This window comes from Filicampus tigris, chromosome 21 (assembly GCF_054856515.1).
Source record: "Filicampus tigris isolate MCC_2025a chromosome 21, RoL_Ftig_1.0, whole genome shotgun sequence".
NCBI classification, from domain to species: Eukaryota; Metazoa; Chordata; class Actinopteri; order Syngnathiformes; family Syngnathidae; genus Filicampus; species Filicampus tigris.
Window position 1 is genome coordinate 7844745 of NC_141237.1, and position 16080 is coordinate 7860824.

Consider the following 16080-nt stretch of genomic DNA (forward strand, 5'->3'; position numbering starts at 1 on the left):
ATTTTGCAATGTAAAAATACCAAAAAGAAGAAAAGATGCTTTGATATATGAGAAGCACTTCTTCTCACATTTTAGGTAATAGAATGGCATTTAAATCAAAGAATTGATACCATACCATTTGTCTCCTGGTTCTGATCTCGCTGGTCCCTGTGGTCACATGTGCTAGTTTCCTCTGGATTTTTTGGTTTCTCCTGGTTTTCCTGATCCTCTTTTTTCTCCGCTTTATCCTTGAATGCTAAATTATCAAAGCCTTGTTTAGACAGCTCGTGTTTATTGTCTGAAAAAAAAAAGAGAAATAGGAAAACAAATTGTCGCGTGTCTTTCTGCAGAACATTTAAAGAGTGGCAATTCTTGAATGGGGAAAAGGCCTACCTGAAGCTGGAGTGACTGTGTTGAGCCAATAACAAGGCATCAAGGGGAAGTAAAATGGTCGGCCAATTCCATACTGGCCTGTATTGCAATACAATACATTTCATACAGTATACAGTATGTTCACACTTTTTTAGCCACATTTCTGTCCATCAAACTGACCAGGGAAGATGTTGTCCAGGTACCAGGCAAGTACAGCATAAAGAAATGTGTCCAGGCCCATCATGCAGATAGATGTGAGGAATGAGAACTCGTCCCCCTCCAGAGGACTAGTCTGGATGTTGTCCCACTGCAGACCCTGACCTTGCTCCTCATAACGGGATAGGTACTCAGTCCCAAAACCAAAGGCAACTTGGGACATCAGACTCTGAGAGACAAGATCATCAGTAACGAAGTGTCCTAAAATAACCTTTTGAATATGCGGTGAATTCAAAAGGTGTTCGGATGTTCGGCCTACCACCAGGATCTTCATGTCTTTGGTGATGCGGTCTTGCCAAGCGAAGCAGAAGAGGTGCGGCAGATAGAGGGCGAAATAAATGATTCCGCAGCAGGCTGCTGCAAGGTTGGCCTGGTTGAAGAAGACGCTGAGGAGAAAGCATTGCATGATGGTGGCCGTGGTGAAGGTGAGCAGAAAGAGAAAGAGGATGAGGGGGTTGCTGTAGTTCAGTACCCTTCCTCCCTGCAAGACATAAACAAGCAAGGGATGTCACTCAGAGTTCTACTTCACAATATAATTCCTTAATAAGATCTCAGAAAGTGATATCAAATTCTTCTGACAAGAAAAATGCCATAGATGGCCAAAACAATAACAATTCCGGCCCATGCTAAGATTTCAAATAGGGCTACAAAAAAAAAACTGTTATTGTTTTATAGATTATTACCACTAGGGGCCACTAAAGTACACAACGTGTAGACTTGGCTGATGAGAATGACATCCACTTTTCAATCATTAGCCCGTTCCTGCACACCGTAGGTGTTGACATTATTCCCATGATGTCATGGACTTCACTGTCATTTTGTTAATGATTCGTACAGCATGTGCACAATCACCGTGCGAGTCATTAAAGAGGTGAGAAGCGGTGAAGGTCATAGTATAACAGGCTATCATTTGTCAACTGCCATTAAATCCCAGGGAGTTAACAACATGATAATACTACGTTATCAAGCCAAAAGACAAACTTGGGAGACTTGACTGACTCACCATGATGATGACTGTAAGCAGAGCAGTGCTAGTCCCCATCATGACGAAGCTGTCAATAAACCAAGTGGACCAGATGACGCTGTTCGAAACCCCCATCACTTTGAGGGTCTCCTTAAGACGGAGTTCCTTTTCCAGAACAATACTTTTGACAATCATGGACACAGAGTAAACCCAGGCCAGAACCATGAAGATTGGAAAACAGCGGTTCAGTGTGAGCATGAATCTAGACAAATAAGAAATTAGATGAACAACATGACCATGAAAATGTGTGTGGTGTGTGTGGTGTGTGTGCGTTCACTAACAGATCATCCACGTAACAAGGGTAGGGCATCTGTTGCAGGTAAACACCCAACGGCCACTCTTTCCCCGTCTGAGTCCGAATAATCCCATGTTCTATTATGTCCTGAAGATAAGCGAAACCACCCCAAACGTAACGCAGGTCATCCATAGGATCCGCTCTGGGGCCCGGATCCCAATACCTGACAGAGATGCATGTTATTATTCTCTAAAACGATACACAAAAGCAATGGATTATCACTCTAACCTGTCTTTGACTTTATTGGTGCGCTCCACAGCATCAATATCCATACGGATCTTGAACTTGACATGAGGCGGGACTTTGGCGGTCCACGGCTGCATGTTAACAAAGATGAGACCCGCCCAAAACTTGCCATCCTCCAGTAAGTCCAAAGCCCGATAAGTTACGATGTCCTCGTTAGGCAGGGCCACGAATTTATCCAGGATCACACACTGCAGGAGAGGGGATGAGATAGAGGCAGAGAATTAGATAAGAGAAAAGTGCCATCTTATAAGGTAACAACAACCGTGTTATGAAAACTGCACTTTCATATATCATCATGGCAGTCCATTGAGAACACAACTTGGCCACATAATTAGGTAGCCTACACCAGCATTACAGTAGCTGTTCTAATATATCTTCTGGATAGATATAAAATGATTATGATGTTGATTTAAAATGAGTTGAAATTGCCACCAAACATAAAATGACCTTTACATATTAAAGGGAAGTCAGCCCCGACATTTTCTTTGCAAGAATATATTCTATGCAGTCCCATTAGACAAAACACGGCATTCTGATTAATTTTTGTGCAATATGAGTTAAGCAGTAAAATCCACCCATTTTTGTACATCTCATTTTGCTACTTGCTGTCAACTGAAAATGACATCACAATTGTTCAGGGCTCAGATAACACCCAATCATGGCGCAGTTTCAGAAAACAGGTGAGCCATGATTGGTTGTTAACTGAGCAACTGTGATGTTATTTTCAGTGGACAGAAAGTGACAAAATGGCCGCCCCCTGAGATGGCTAAAAAGGGGTGCATTTTCCTTCTTAACTCATATCCCGCAAACGCAAATATTAATCAGAACACCATGTTTACACTAAGGCGCATAGAACATATTATTACAAATCATTTTTGGGGGTTGACAGCCTCTTTTATCAATTGAAGCCTAAATTCCCCAAAGATGTGAATTTGAGTCAAGTGTGAATAGTTGCATGTGCCCTATGATTGACTGGTGGCCAATCCCGGGTGTAGCCCAAAAATCATCTCACCCGCAACTCTAATCAGAACAAGCGGCATTAAAAAATGGACAAATGAATGTTTGGAAACAATACATAATACAAGGTAACCAATACAACTAGTGTTTTTTTTTCTCTCCATTTTCTAAGATGAATACAAACACTAGCTATCTTGACACATACTAAATTCCCCTTAGATGTCGTGCAAACAGGCCTAAACACATATGACACACCCATGTAATTTGCTGGCAACTACAGTGACACTGTCAATTTACAAAGTTCCCCATGTGCAACAAGTAATTCCCATTTCAAAAACACCGTCCTTACGCTGCCAAAGTATCCTCCACATCAACACTATAGGCCCAGTGTGTAGCGTGATTCGCATGCATGCCACCAACGCGCAAACAGCCAAACCACTCAGCCTTCAAACCTACTGCCATTGTAGTTGCTCTATAAAAGATGGCGGGTGAAGTGACAGCTGTGTCTAATCAGCCCGAAGCGTTCCAACTCTCCCTGTCACACTCAAGTGCTGTAAGCTTTAACTTGGACAAAAACAATGAGCACTAGCCATCCACCCAACAGTGCCCCCCGTGTCACCCCCCAGTGGGATAGACCCTCTCATCCCGATAAGCCCCCACGGGGGAAAAGGGCTGATTTGGACTTTGTTTTAAATATATTGGCCCACTTAGCTATGGAGGGCCCTCGCCATTGAAGGTCTGTGATGCTTTGTTTTATTTTTTTGAAAGGCTTCCACTCCATCAGCAGTAAACAGAAGCGAGCCGACAGCTCGTCTGTTAGTCTGGCTCTCGTCCCACCTGGGGGTTGCCAAGTTTGGCCGATGGCGGACAAATTGCCAAATGAAAAGACAACTTCTCCAAATGCTCACATCATGTCAAAGATGGAGCACAACAGCGGTCTTTCAAGCAGGCTAATGAAATCAACAAGTGACGGCCCTGTGTTCACTTGGATTATTACATGAATGGGCCATTCCAAGAATGTGACAGTTCAGGTGAATTGTAGTGTCAGGAGTTCAAATAGGTGGGTGGGTACCAAAACAAATGATCCTGACACCGTATTTTCATTTGGAAACTCGGCTTAACCCACGCATCCCTTCGAGTTCTCAAATGGAGCAGATTTTTTTTTTTGTACCTCCAGGAAGGCTCAAATCACAAATGCAACAAAAGTTTCTAGGCTACAGTACAAAAAATATTTCAGAGCGCACTCACATCTCCATATTGATTGAGCATGCGAATGACACGGTCAGTGAGGTTGAAAACATCCCGCCAGTCAAAATCAGGCATGCTGTCAAGCCGCTCCTCTGGCGGACCGTTATGCAGGAAGTTGAGGATGTGTTTGGTGGAGAACGGAGCCTCCTCGAGACTCCGGTCGATGAAATCCATCACTGATGGATTTCGGAAAGTGTCCTGCAAGAAAAAAGGAACCCTTACAATTGAATGACAAGGTTACAGTTTATTTTTTATTTTTATTTTTAAAGTCATTTGACTTTGGGACCGCTTTTGTTGCAATTAGGGTTGTGGCGAACTGGAGCCCATCCCACTGGAATTTGGACGGGACATTATTCTGTTTTAAAAAATAAATAAAAATACAAATTGATAGTGAATGTTGCGCAATATTAAACATACAAAACAAATAAATTGTAAATAAGTAAGTTTACAACCAGTTCCAAGACATTGGCTAACCTCCAGTTAATTCACTGAATCTTTTGTTGCCATTGAAAATAATGGAAAAAATATGCTCAAGAATAAAATTGTCACTTCGTTTTTACTGTAATGCATTTTCAAGTAACATTTCAACATTCTTAACTGCCTTACTTTTTTTTTTTTATCTTTCAATTTTGCCACGACTGCTACTTTTCTGTGGTGGCATCACAAAAACATAATGAAACACATCAAAGCCAAAATGCAAAACTTGTTTTTGGATTTGGTGCTCAATAAATGTATATGATGAAGTCTTGCGAGGCTGGCCCACATCACAGGATGATGATTGGAACTTGCAAAATGTAATGACATCCTGAAAATTTTGATTAACATCCTAATATTTACATGACGTGAAATTAACCTCAGGGGTTTCACTGTATTAAAGCAACACTGTGTCATATGTCAGTTTTTGTTGATTATGGCGACGCCATGTGGACAAAAGCGGTAATGTTTTACAAAAGTCAACCACATTTCCCATGCGTGCCAGCGCGTAGTGTCGTGAAATCCTGAGTCGTACTTATAGCGAAAGGAGGAAGTGAGTATGCCATAAAGCAATTCGGGACATTTGTATTTTTTTGTGTGCCATGGTTGATCCCACCCTCATCAAAGTTGCTTTGTGCCAGTAAAAACGATACAGACCCCCTCAAGGCATGAAGTCCCATTCAACTACTGTACTTGTAAGTCAATGTTTCACCAAAAGAGTTGTGAAAATGTTTTATCAAGTTCGATTTCTTGCCCAGTGCTGCTTTAAATGCCACTGGTTAATAGTGATGACCGCCATATAATGACACAACTTTTCGGTCCATGAGCTCACCTTTCATCTACGATGGAAAAAATCCAGTATTTTTTTTTTATTACTAGTCAGATATTTTGCTAAAATGTGGTTTTAATTTTCAGACAAGAATGCCTGACTCATCAAGAAAAATCACATGATTATTTTGGTCATGGTTATAAGAAGTCAGGCCTTGGAATTGCCATGACGGTGTATTGTCGCCATACTCGTATCATTTTGACTTGCACGCCATCTTGGAAGAAAGCCCAGAGCTGTGGAGCCACCTCCTCCCAGGCCTTGCCCATCGTCTTTACCCTTTGCAGTTCTTCAAATGTACTGTTGGCCTACAAGAGAGACGTAGGCATGTGTCAAACCTAAATTACAGACAGGATGTATTTAACAACAGCTGTGCTTATATGCAAATGTATACTACATATTCTGTACGTGCGTAAAACACCGCCAAACTTGCATGGTATCCTCTTAAGCTTCTCCTACATAACATTCCCACACCAAACTCTCTCCCCAAACAGGCTTTGCAAAGACAACACACACGTTCTCACACAAAGAATTTCTGTGCGCCGTGAGCTTCAGATAACCAGCGAGTGTGCGACAAACACAACCTGTGCCAAAATGTCAAATATTTACCGCAAGCTTATCGTTAAAATCCTGAATATGTGTCACTACAGTGCTTTGTGTGTGCGTGTGTGAACAGCAAACGCCAATTGCTTATTTTAGCATTCACTCGTGTGCAGTGGGGGGTGAACGTGCTCAAGAGTACACCCAATTAAACGCCTTCCTCTTCTGTGTGTCTGATTTTGGGTGACAATAGGGACAATGGGGCCAGGGCGACAATGGAGGCCGTTGGTCCAATGCTTTCACCCAGACTAGTGAATGTTAGGCAGGTTCCCACAAGTGAGAGCTTCCTCATTCCCGAGGTGGTTTAAAGCAGCAGACGCAAGCAGGAGATGAAGTGGAGGAGTTCCCAAAGGTCACTTTTTGCTACAACCAACAATTAGTATGGGTCCTTACCTACTCGCATTGAGTTACAGTGAATCTAAATTGTGGCCTTGCTGCATGTTTACTTCTCCCAACTTTGATGTTAGGGTGTGTTAAACATTAAGTGGTTGGCATCACACACTGCAGTGCTGTTGTTACCGGCAAACTATTTCTATTCAGCACATATTGTCCAGTAGCTACATATGCTGTACAGGTATGCCATTGCCAAACTTGATATTTCAGCAAATGAGTGTGCGCAAGTTCAGCCAATGAGTGAAAGCCACTGATATAATCCGACTCAAAGTAAATTCCTCCCTTATACCAATTACGTAAGAGGAAACCATTCATCAGTTGTATTTGTTAAGCTGTTGCGTAACAGTATAGATGTGGATTTCTTACCACTAGTCAAATTGTTCTTTGTATTATTATGGTCCACTGTGTTTTGAGATTAGTTTTTCCTCCTGAATCTATGGGTACAAAAGTAGCAGGATCGCATTAAAATCCATTATCCGTTTTGAAAATAGTTTGAATTAACAGTGCCTCTGCGGCTGGTTGCAACCAATGAGATTGCTTAATATGGCTTGAGTCATGTTTTTGGTCCAAGTAAATGATAAACTCTCTTGGCGTTTAGTCTCTTGGTGCAATTAAGATCGAAATGTGTGTGTGGGGGGGGAAACAAAACAGGGGAGGGGGTGTTACTAAAGGTCATCATGTGTGATCGCACGTTTTTTAAGGGCAACGTGCGGTGCTTACATAACACTAGAAAAGCCATGGCGCCAGCAGACTGTGTGACAGTCGCCGCGGCCGATCGGCTTGTGTTCCTCCATTGCAACCAAGCCATCCATGACCACTGCCACCCCCTGAGGGGCTTCGACCAACGAGTATCGACATCTAGATACAAAAGCTGGGACAAGACATGAGGAAAGCTGATCCCCTTTTGAGGGGGGGGGGGAAAGGCATCGTTCCCTGCAGCGCGCTTGCTCTGCCCAACTGAAAATCAAAGAAGGTAGCGAAGCAGTGAAAAGAAACAATAAACTGAAAAATCTTTTATCTTTACACTTCCTTCATGCATTAGTAATCAGGAAACGCTAAACAGAACCCTGTAGTGGAAGCTACCTACATTTCTTATGATCATTCTGACAGCAGGTGAGTCCGGGGCGTAGAGGATCTTTCCCATCAACATGGGCTTAAGGGAGTTCCATACAATCCTGGTGGCAGGGTTGGATTCCAGTTCGCTCATCATAGTATTGCAGAAAGGAGCTGGAGGGAAAAAAGTGTGCATTATATGGACCATTGCAATTATAAAACCAGGTGTCAATCTCACTGTTCACACCATACATGCAAGAATTCTTTCCTGTAAATAAGAGAACAAAACTAAGTTTTTTTTAAACTTACTTCATCGAGACTTTTAATTGTTAGACAGTGATGGATTTACAATTCATCATGAGAAAACAGAACTAGGTTTATCATACACAACCACAATGTGTCTCACCAATTCTTGCCTAAAGTCGTCTGGGATAGGCTCCAAGCCAACCATGACACAGATGGATGCTAAAAGGTGTACCTTATATCAACCATTAATTCATTCAGTGCCAGGCATTTTCAGACTCTCTTTTACCCTAACGTTTGAAAAGAAAAATGAAATTCCTGGGATTTAATGGCTGGACTGTGAAAAGAGTAAATTCATCAATGGCAGTGAATGAGTTAAAGATTTTTTTGTCCATGAGATCTCTGATACTCTTAACAAATCAAAACGTGAACATATAAGTCCATCTAAAACCGCCCCAAAAAAGGGTCATACATTTTCAAATTATGGATTATTTTCCCAATCATGGGAGTATTTTTTGGACATGTTCTACTCACTGGTGCTGTTGTCATAAGTGTGCTGGCTCTGTCTTGTGCCACTGCTGATGCCAAGAAATGCTTTGTAGTTGTTGTCCTCGTACCAGTTAAAGGAGGCAACTCTTGAGAAAGCCCCCTCGGTGTAGCCGCACACGAGGCTGGAAGCAGCGGCCATCACCTGCCTGAACGACGGGTCGCTCTGGAAGAGAGGAGTCATGATCTGGAAGAGCTCCCGTGTGCTGCTTCTCTGAAATAACTGTGAGGAGGTTTGAAAAAAAGGGAATAGTCAGAGCAGAGAAGAAAGCATGTTCTAGCAACTTTGATTTTTTTTTTTTTTTAATAATTCATAATTAGAAATGTTCATGTGGAACATCTGCAAACCAAAGATGTGTGAAATCAATTAGGCAATCACTGGTGGGGCTAGGTTTATTTTCCTTGGGGGGGTAAGCATATTTCAGGGGGTCCACACAACATTTTTTTTTTTAACAAACTCAAAAAATTGTTTAAAAAAATGATGATAAAAATTCATTACATGTTCACTACAGTGAATGGGGGTAAAAATCCCCAGAGTTTATCTGTCTGGCACCTGGGGGAGTCCAAGCATATTTCGGGGGGGATGGGGGGCTCACACGGCCCCACTTTTAGCTCTGCCAGTGGCTGTTATATTTGTACACTGAAAAGTGAATCGAATAAATTACAGTACATTTATAACAAGCAAGTCAAAATGTGGATAAAATAATCCTGTAATTCTTGTAGTATCAATACGTATACAGGGACAAAAACATGCTATGCTAATGATGTACTTTATTGTACTCTATGTTTTTTGGAGGCAAAGAATCCTGATCTTGAGTTAACCTTCATCATATTCACTGTGACAGCTAAGCTCCCTCCCCGCGCCACATCTGTGTTTGCGTAAAAACTGAGGCAAACGGAAGCAACTGTTTCCCGTCCAGCTAAAAATAGAAAACAGTGAACTTTTGAATGGGTCTGAAATGCACAAGTGCACTATTACCTCTCGTAGTTTGTCCGAGGCGGCGGACACCACCTGGACCCAAAAGTGAATGTTGATGCCCTCTGAGTTACGGTCCAAAACGCGAGGAAGCTTGCGGAAGGGACACAAACAAAATAACATTGTTACATAGGGTAACGTGTATCCTCCTTAACACTTTATAGGGAAAGGAACCATATTTCCTGACTAAAAGATGAGTTAAACAACACCTCAGTAGAAGGTATAACACATACGATTCAAGTATTTTGATGAGTGGGTATTTGTGATTATTTGGAATGGTAGGAATAACATGGCAACTCTGAATGGATAAAATGGAACAAAATCTGTTTTGAAAAACAATGGCTTGAACAAACGGTTGATTCATTGGTTTGCTTTGATCATAATGTTTTTCAACACAAAATCAGGATTCCTAAATGAGAACTTTAGGAAATATGCAAACATACTTCCGTAGCTAGCAATAGTTTACCCTGATTTATTCTAAAAATTGACCTAGGATCCATTTTGGCTCCTGACCTCAAGTTTGAGACCGACATGCTTGAGATCTTGTAGACAATAGGCTAAAGGTACAGGAAGCAGGACTAACTAGGCCAAGACAAAGAACAGAAGAGACATCCTTCCTTTGTGACATATCTCTCAGCGTGTGTGCATGCGTAAGTCAAGGCAATAAAGTAGTGGTTGGACTAAAGTGGCGTGCTAGTGGTACGGCTTCAATTCTGACTGCGGATGAACGAAGAGGAAGCCAGTCGCCCTCCGTCTGCGGCTGGAGCCTTTGTTTACAAGCCGTGGCCTTTAATCATTAAGATGGGAGTGTTTCGTCTAAGCTAATTACTGAAAGAGGGCGAGTCTGACAGCTCTGCTAATGCCGTTTCACAGGTTCTGTACACATGCCTAACTATCTGAAGTATGCTGGCCCAGCAACAACTCACTTTTTCATCTTAGTCTCTCTGTGAGTTCGACTGGATGCTGACCTAAAACTCCATGCTCAGATTAGCTCAGGTGTCAAGTCAAGCTTTTTTCAACTCGGCTCATCTGGCGAAAGTCACATGACCAAACCCTGAAACCAGGTGAGCCGTGATTGGTCGTGTCCTTATCCCTCCGGCGCTGTGATGTCATTATCAGTCGACAGCAAGTGGCAAAATAGCCGCCCCCTGAGATATATAAAAACGGGTAGATTTTGCTACTTAATTAATCCAAATTAACCAGAATGCCGTGTTTAGATTAGTGGGGGTGCATAGAACATATTCTAGTAAAATTTGAAAATTTTTACTTCCTTTAACAGTACAACAAAAAAGTGGACTGACACATCTGCTACAATTTTAACATGAATGCATTATTCATAGTTAACACTAACACATACAGCTTTATTTTTCGCCCCATGACCAAACTTCAGACACTCTCAAACTATTGTTAAAGGCTCACCTTTAAGTAAAATGCCTGATGACTGAATCACATTAGTAAACAGGTAATTATTTACTCTTTGGCAAAATGTTGGGCGTGATCTTTTTTTTTCAACTGGGCTCCTAGCCTGCCAAATCATTTTCATTTTGTTTAGTTTTGTTGAGAAAATACCAACTCAAATGGGCTTCATCTCAGCACAGCTTAATGAGGTCTTTCTCTATTCATAGGCTCTGACAAACACAGCTGTTGGCTTATTAAATTAAATGATTAATAATGACTGTTATATAAACTGCCACACAATAGTTGGATTGATGCTTCGTTCTAAGCGTCCAACTTAGTTATGTCTCCAATTCCTTGCAAATTCACAATTCTAAATCGACTTCATTAACTCATTCACTGCCATTGACGTATTTATTTGTCTTTTCACAGTCCAGCCGTTCAATCCCAGGAATTTATCTATATATTTTTTTAAATTTTTTTCAAACGTTAGGGTAAAAGAGGGTCTTAAAATGTGAATGTGTTAAGTACACCTGTGCCAATCCATGCATCCTTATTCTATTCCGCTTGTCCTCATTAGGGTCGTCGGTGAGCTGGCACGATCTGAATCACTGACTTCCAATTAAAGCCTAAATTCTAATATTTGTTCTTAGAAATTCTATCATTCTAACCTCAACAGTCTACTTCTTCATTTTGTACTATTTCTCTTGGCTGCACTGTTTTCTTTATATTTTAGATTTCAATGTAAAATCTACTTTTCTCCAGGATTTTTCACACAGCTCTTCGATCCCATTTGATTGCGCAGGCATACCTAAATAAGTGCCGGTGGATAAAAAAAAAAAGCTTAAAAGCCACACTGACCACTCGGAAGAGCTTGAAAAAGTCAACGTTAGCATAGAACTTGTCCTCGATGATCCGCAGCTGCTGCGCGCTGAGGACACACATGGCGTTGCGGACGGCGAGAAGTTCCCTGCGGTTCGAGAAAATGAGGAATCGCTCCAAGAGGTTCAAGCTGCAGGCAATGTCCTTTAAATGCATGTTTGGAACCCCAAAGGCAAACTGGGGAAAGTGGACAGGATGGTAAATGATTCAGATTAATGATTGTTCCTGTGATGTTATAATAACTCATCTTCTTGAATTCTACTTCGTCAACATTTAACCTGTATTCAAATATTTCATTATACATCTAAAGAACGAACATACATAAAATGGGTTAGCTCAGCATTGACTTTATAATTCCCATGCCCAGTTGAACCCACTTGTGTAATGTAACGATTGTGTGTAATAACCTGTTCGGGCCTGACTTGTGCGGTGACGAGTTGATTAACCACAGATTCGCTTAGTGGAACATCTCTCAGAAGGAATGATGTCAGAGTCTCATCATCCTTCAGGATTGACTCCATCTGTACTCCTCGGCCTGCAAGGGGGATGAATGTGATGTTTTATTTGGCGTATGCATTTGCTGACCATTGAGTGTAAAGCTTGCAAATTTCAAGGAAAGTCCCAATTAGGGGCGGAGCAAAGATTTCAGAGTTGGGGGGTAATGGAAGGGCAAATAGAGCAAATGACCATCATTTTGCATTTAATTATTCCTCTCAATAGGCGCCAGGAAAGAAAACTGACAAACTCTGGCAACACTGAAGAGAAAACCTAAAATGTCAAATATTGTTCTTGCCAGCAAGTTTATTGCACAAATTTACTGAAAATTTTCCATTTTAAGCAAATGTCAATGTTTTGCTTCTCATAAAAGACCCTCCCATGTGATGCTCCCATAAAATCTTAAATCTGTTCCCACGTTGGACCAAGTGCTATATGCTCTCAATCCAAGTTCAAACCGAGATTAACCTGTTTGGGGAAGAAGCTGCCTTCACGGGGACGGCTGTGGCTCAGGAGGTAAGAGCGGGCAGTCCACCTAATCTCACACTTGGCCCTTTCGATCTACATCTCCGTGCGTCTAGCTCCCTTACACACAAGGCAGTGAACTTGGAGTGGCCTCGATGACCTTACGTGGTTGCTCCAAGCAGATGCCAGATTTGTCGCAACTGTGTTTCCATTGAAGCCGTATAAACCATTTTCTATACCAATTGTCAAATTAGGTTTGCGAGTGAACTGGAATTTATCCCAGCTGACTTTGGCTGTTATGTTATATGCAGTGCATATGGAAAACTTGCTTCCTGGTATGATTTAATGTTCTCTCCCGGGGGCTCATGGGAACTCAACTCCTGGTGAAATGTGGCCTCATATTTTCTTTTAGGTCTGTTGAATGTTACGCTCTGAGAGTAGTGTGACATAACCAATGCGAGAGGGAAAGTCCTTAGTCTCTTCCCAATCCCATCATCAAGATTTGTACCAAAAATACATGCATAGTGTACATGTTTATACAAAAACAGTTTTGCAGTGTGTCCCGTGAGATGGGAACTGTGGTTTTATTGTGTCTCATGAGGACACTGGTCGGGGGCACGTGAAGTGCTTTCCCACCAAATAAACACTGGGCCACCAGTGAAAGTAATCATCTTACATTACGCATCTTTCTTGAAGTCATGTGATGTAATCCTACAGTGGAAAGAGAGGCAAAAGGTCTGATGGTAAAAAAGTGTGAATCGCAACGGGTTAAGCTGAGGTATCAAAACTGTATAATTGCTGCCAAAACTAATCAAAGATTTATGAAATGTAGAATAAGATATAACCAGAAATATTTCTCAATTCAAATCTGCCGCTTTAAAGAATTAAACGATATTTATTGAAAGGTAATGGAAAATTCTACAATGATCTCCAGTAAGTGTCTCCATTTATAATTCAGGATTTACCAGCATATTCTATTAATTCAGTGGCACAAAAATCCAGACCTAATATCCAACTTTTTATAACTAACTCACTCACTGGTCACTTCCTTGTGTACACCTGCACAATCAAATGGTGCATAATATTAACTTATGTTCTATTTTTTTTTGTGCCTCTACATAAATTAAGGTGACTAAATGCTGAAAATTGTATTGTAAAATCAATTTCATATACATAAATAATACTATCTTTGTAATGGGTTGTCCTTACATTGTGCAAGTGCACCTAACATTCTGTCATTCCGTGTATTTTCAAATATGTTTAGTTGATAGGTACTTTAAAAATACATCGATAGGTACCTCGTGTATAGTAAATATCCATTCTCAAAAAATCTAGACAAAATGCCATTTTAGATATTGTGATCCTGATTGGATAATTTTATAAGATACCAGAAAGAAGAGCAACCACGCTAACTTTTCATCCAAATTGTGGGCGGCAGTTTGAAGAACTGACCTGAGACTCGATCTGGACGGCTACGCAATGTGTCCATGAAGTTACTCATGGCTCTCACTTCAGACCAAAGTCGTCCCATGGGTAGAAGCTTTGGATCACTAAAAAGAAGCTCCTGGGCATCCGAGTAGAAGCGGGCCAATCTGTCAAACGAGTTTTCGTCACATATTTCTCATATTTCTTTCATTCAATTAGGTGCATGGATTTTTTTTTAATATCAAAATACAACTGATGGTTTGTTTGAGGATTGGATCGCAAGTGCAGCATAAAGGTCAGGATAAACCTCACATTGAATTGTTGTAGTTGGACACCAAGCCAGGTGATTCACCGCGGGTGGGGTACTGGAAACAAGGGTTGTTGGCGTTACAGAAGATTCCCTGGATCCATGGTAAGACCCCTGCAGAGGGCATGGCCTTGTTGGGAAAGTGGCCTGGGGAAGACCCGATAGTTTCAAAATACAGACAGAATGGTTCACAGGACCTTGCGTTGAAGTGCAAAACCTCTGCGGATAAAAGTTCATCTTACATTCATGCTGGCGGTAGAGTGGATTCACTCTTCGTAGCCACACGAGCCCCATGAACAAAATAATTGGCCACATGATTTCCATGAAGAAACGCACCTGGGTGAAAAGTTCAATTGGGAGACTAAATCAAAACGGCATTCATTGTTGGTCTGGAAAACAATGGGCTTCAATGTGTGAGGAATGTGGCGAAAAGGCATTTGCGTTTAGCACCACTAGCAGATCATAGCACTTCGAAAGAATCCAAAACGACTTCACTGACATCATTCCGGTACTAATTGCAGCCACTGGAGAGCATACCATATTTCCTCCTTTATGACAGCCCCTTTTAATTGATGCCCCTACTGTAAACACCAGAGCCCAAATAGATCTTTGAAAAAATAACATCAAATGCCGATACTATCACTACCTGTATTGCATTTGATGCTATCAAGAGTTACATAGAACAGCTGATTGAATATATGATAATACGGCAATATATGCAGGCCTACATCAGGGGTGTCCAAACTCGGTCTTCGAGGGCTCTCTCCCTGCTACAACACCTGATTCAAATGATCAGGATCGTTATCAAGCTTCTTTAGAGCTTTCCGACCGACCTATTTTGGTTTTAACTCATTCACTGCCATTGACGAATTTACTTTAATTTAATTTACAGCCATTCAATCCCAGTAATTTATTTCGATTTTTTTTTTCACATTTTTTCAAACGTTAGGGTAAAAGAGTGTCTGAAAAGGTCTGGTCATGAATGAGTTAATAGACAGCCGTCATGAGTAGTTGATCAAATGTTATTCTGGCAATGTATTGTGCATATCTGAAAGATCTTATGAAACCCTTCATACTTGTATCAACAGCAAAGTATGAAGGCTCGCAGCTCGCTTAGTGATTAAAGGCAGTGTGCAAATGATAGATGAAAGGCATTTACCCTCTGCCTCCTGCGGACGGTCCAGTTCTTCCACAGCAGGAGTCTGACCTGCGTTCCCGCCCCCATGACTCCTCCGTTTCACCCCCGAAAGGAGTCGCGCAAAAGCAGACAGGCCTGCATTCAACCAAACGTACGCAAATGCATCTCACATCCAATCGAATACAAATATCAAACTTGACACTTGTGCTTCAATCTATTGAACTCAAGAGTTAATATTCTCCAAACACTTCATATGGGTAGTGTACCAGTTTCATAAATCATTGAAAAATGTTCTCAGCAATACTAATACAAGTCATGTCAAGTGCACGAATCCACACGTGACTGAAATAATCGGGGGTACATCAATGCAACACTTACCTCAGACGAATACTTGTCCTGGTGATTGATATCTAATGAATACCACATAACACCGCATATTCCACCGAATGCGCCGCGGGATTGCTAACACAGCTAATTTGTAGACCTTGTGAATAGTTAAGCAGATTGATTTAATCTCCTTTCTCA

The 16080-nt window shown here is 41.4% G+C and overlaps 1 protein-coding gene across 3 annotated transcripts in view; it reads right to left on the minus strand.

The window, feature by feature from the left end:
- The window catches only part of abca4a (ATP-binding cassette, sub-family A (ABC1), member 4a), a 28363-nt gene extending 12313 nt beyond the window's left edge, over window positions 1-16050 (minus strand). For all 3 annotated transcript variants that reach the window (XR_015084237.1, XM_086020628.1, XM_086020626.1), the window contains exons 1-19: window positions 15934-16050; window positions 15577-15690; window positions 14660-14753; window positions 14423-14564; window positions 14138-14277; window positions 12133-12260; window positions 11705-11902; window positions 9452-9541; window positions 8461-8695; window positions 7718-7857; window positions 5829-5945; window positions 4338-4535; window positions 2115-2320; window positions 1873-2049; window positions 1571-1793; window positions 827-1048; window positions 532-736; window positions 373-450; window positions 116-277 (exon numbers count right to left, since the gene is read on the minus strand). Coding sequence is in view for 2 of the 3 variants with exons in the window: in XM_086020628.1 (XP_085876754.1) it covers window positions 116-277; window positions 373-450; window positions 532-736; window positions 827-1048; window positions 1571-1793; window positions 1873-2049; window positions 2115-2320; window positions 4338-4535; window positions 5829-5945; window positions 7718-7857; window positions 8461-8695; window positions 9452-9541; window positions 11705-11902; window positions 12133-12260; window positions 14138-14277; window positions 14423-14564; window positions 14660-14753; window positions 15577-15642 (2821 nt within the window). In the remaining variant the exon portion in view is untranslated. The remainder of the gene's footprint in view (window positions 1-115; window positions 278-372; window positions 451-531; window positions 737-826; window positions 1049-1570; window positions 1794-1872; window positions 2050-2114; window positions 2321-4337; window positions 4536-5828; window positions 5946-7717; window positions 7858-8460; window positions 8696-9451; window positions 9542-11704; window positions 11903-12132; window positions 12261-14137; window positions 14278-14422; window positions 14565-14659; window positions 14754-15576; window positions 15691-15933) is intronic.
- Window positions 16051-16080: the final 30 nt, after the last annotated feature.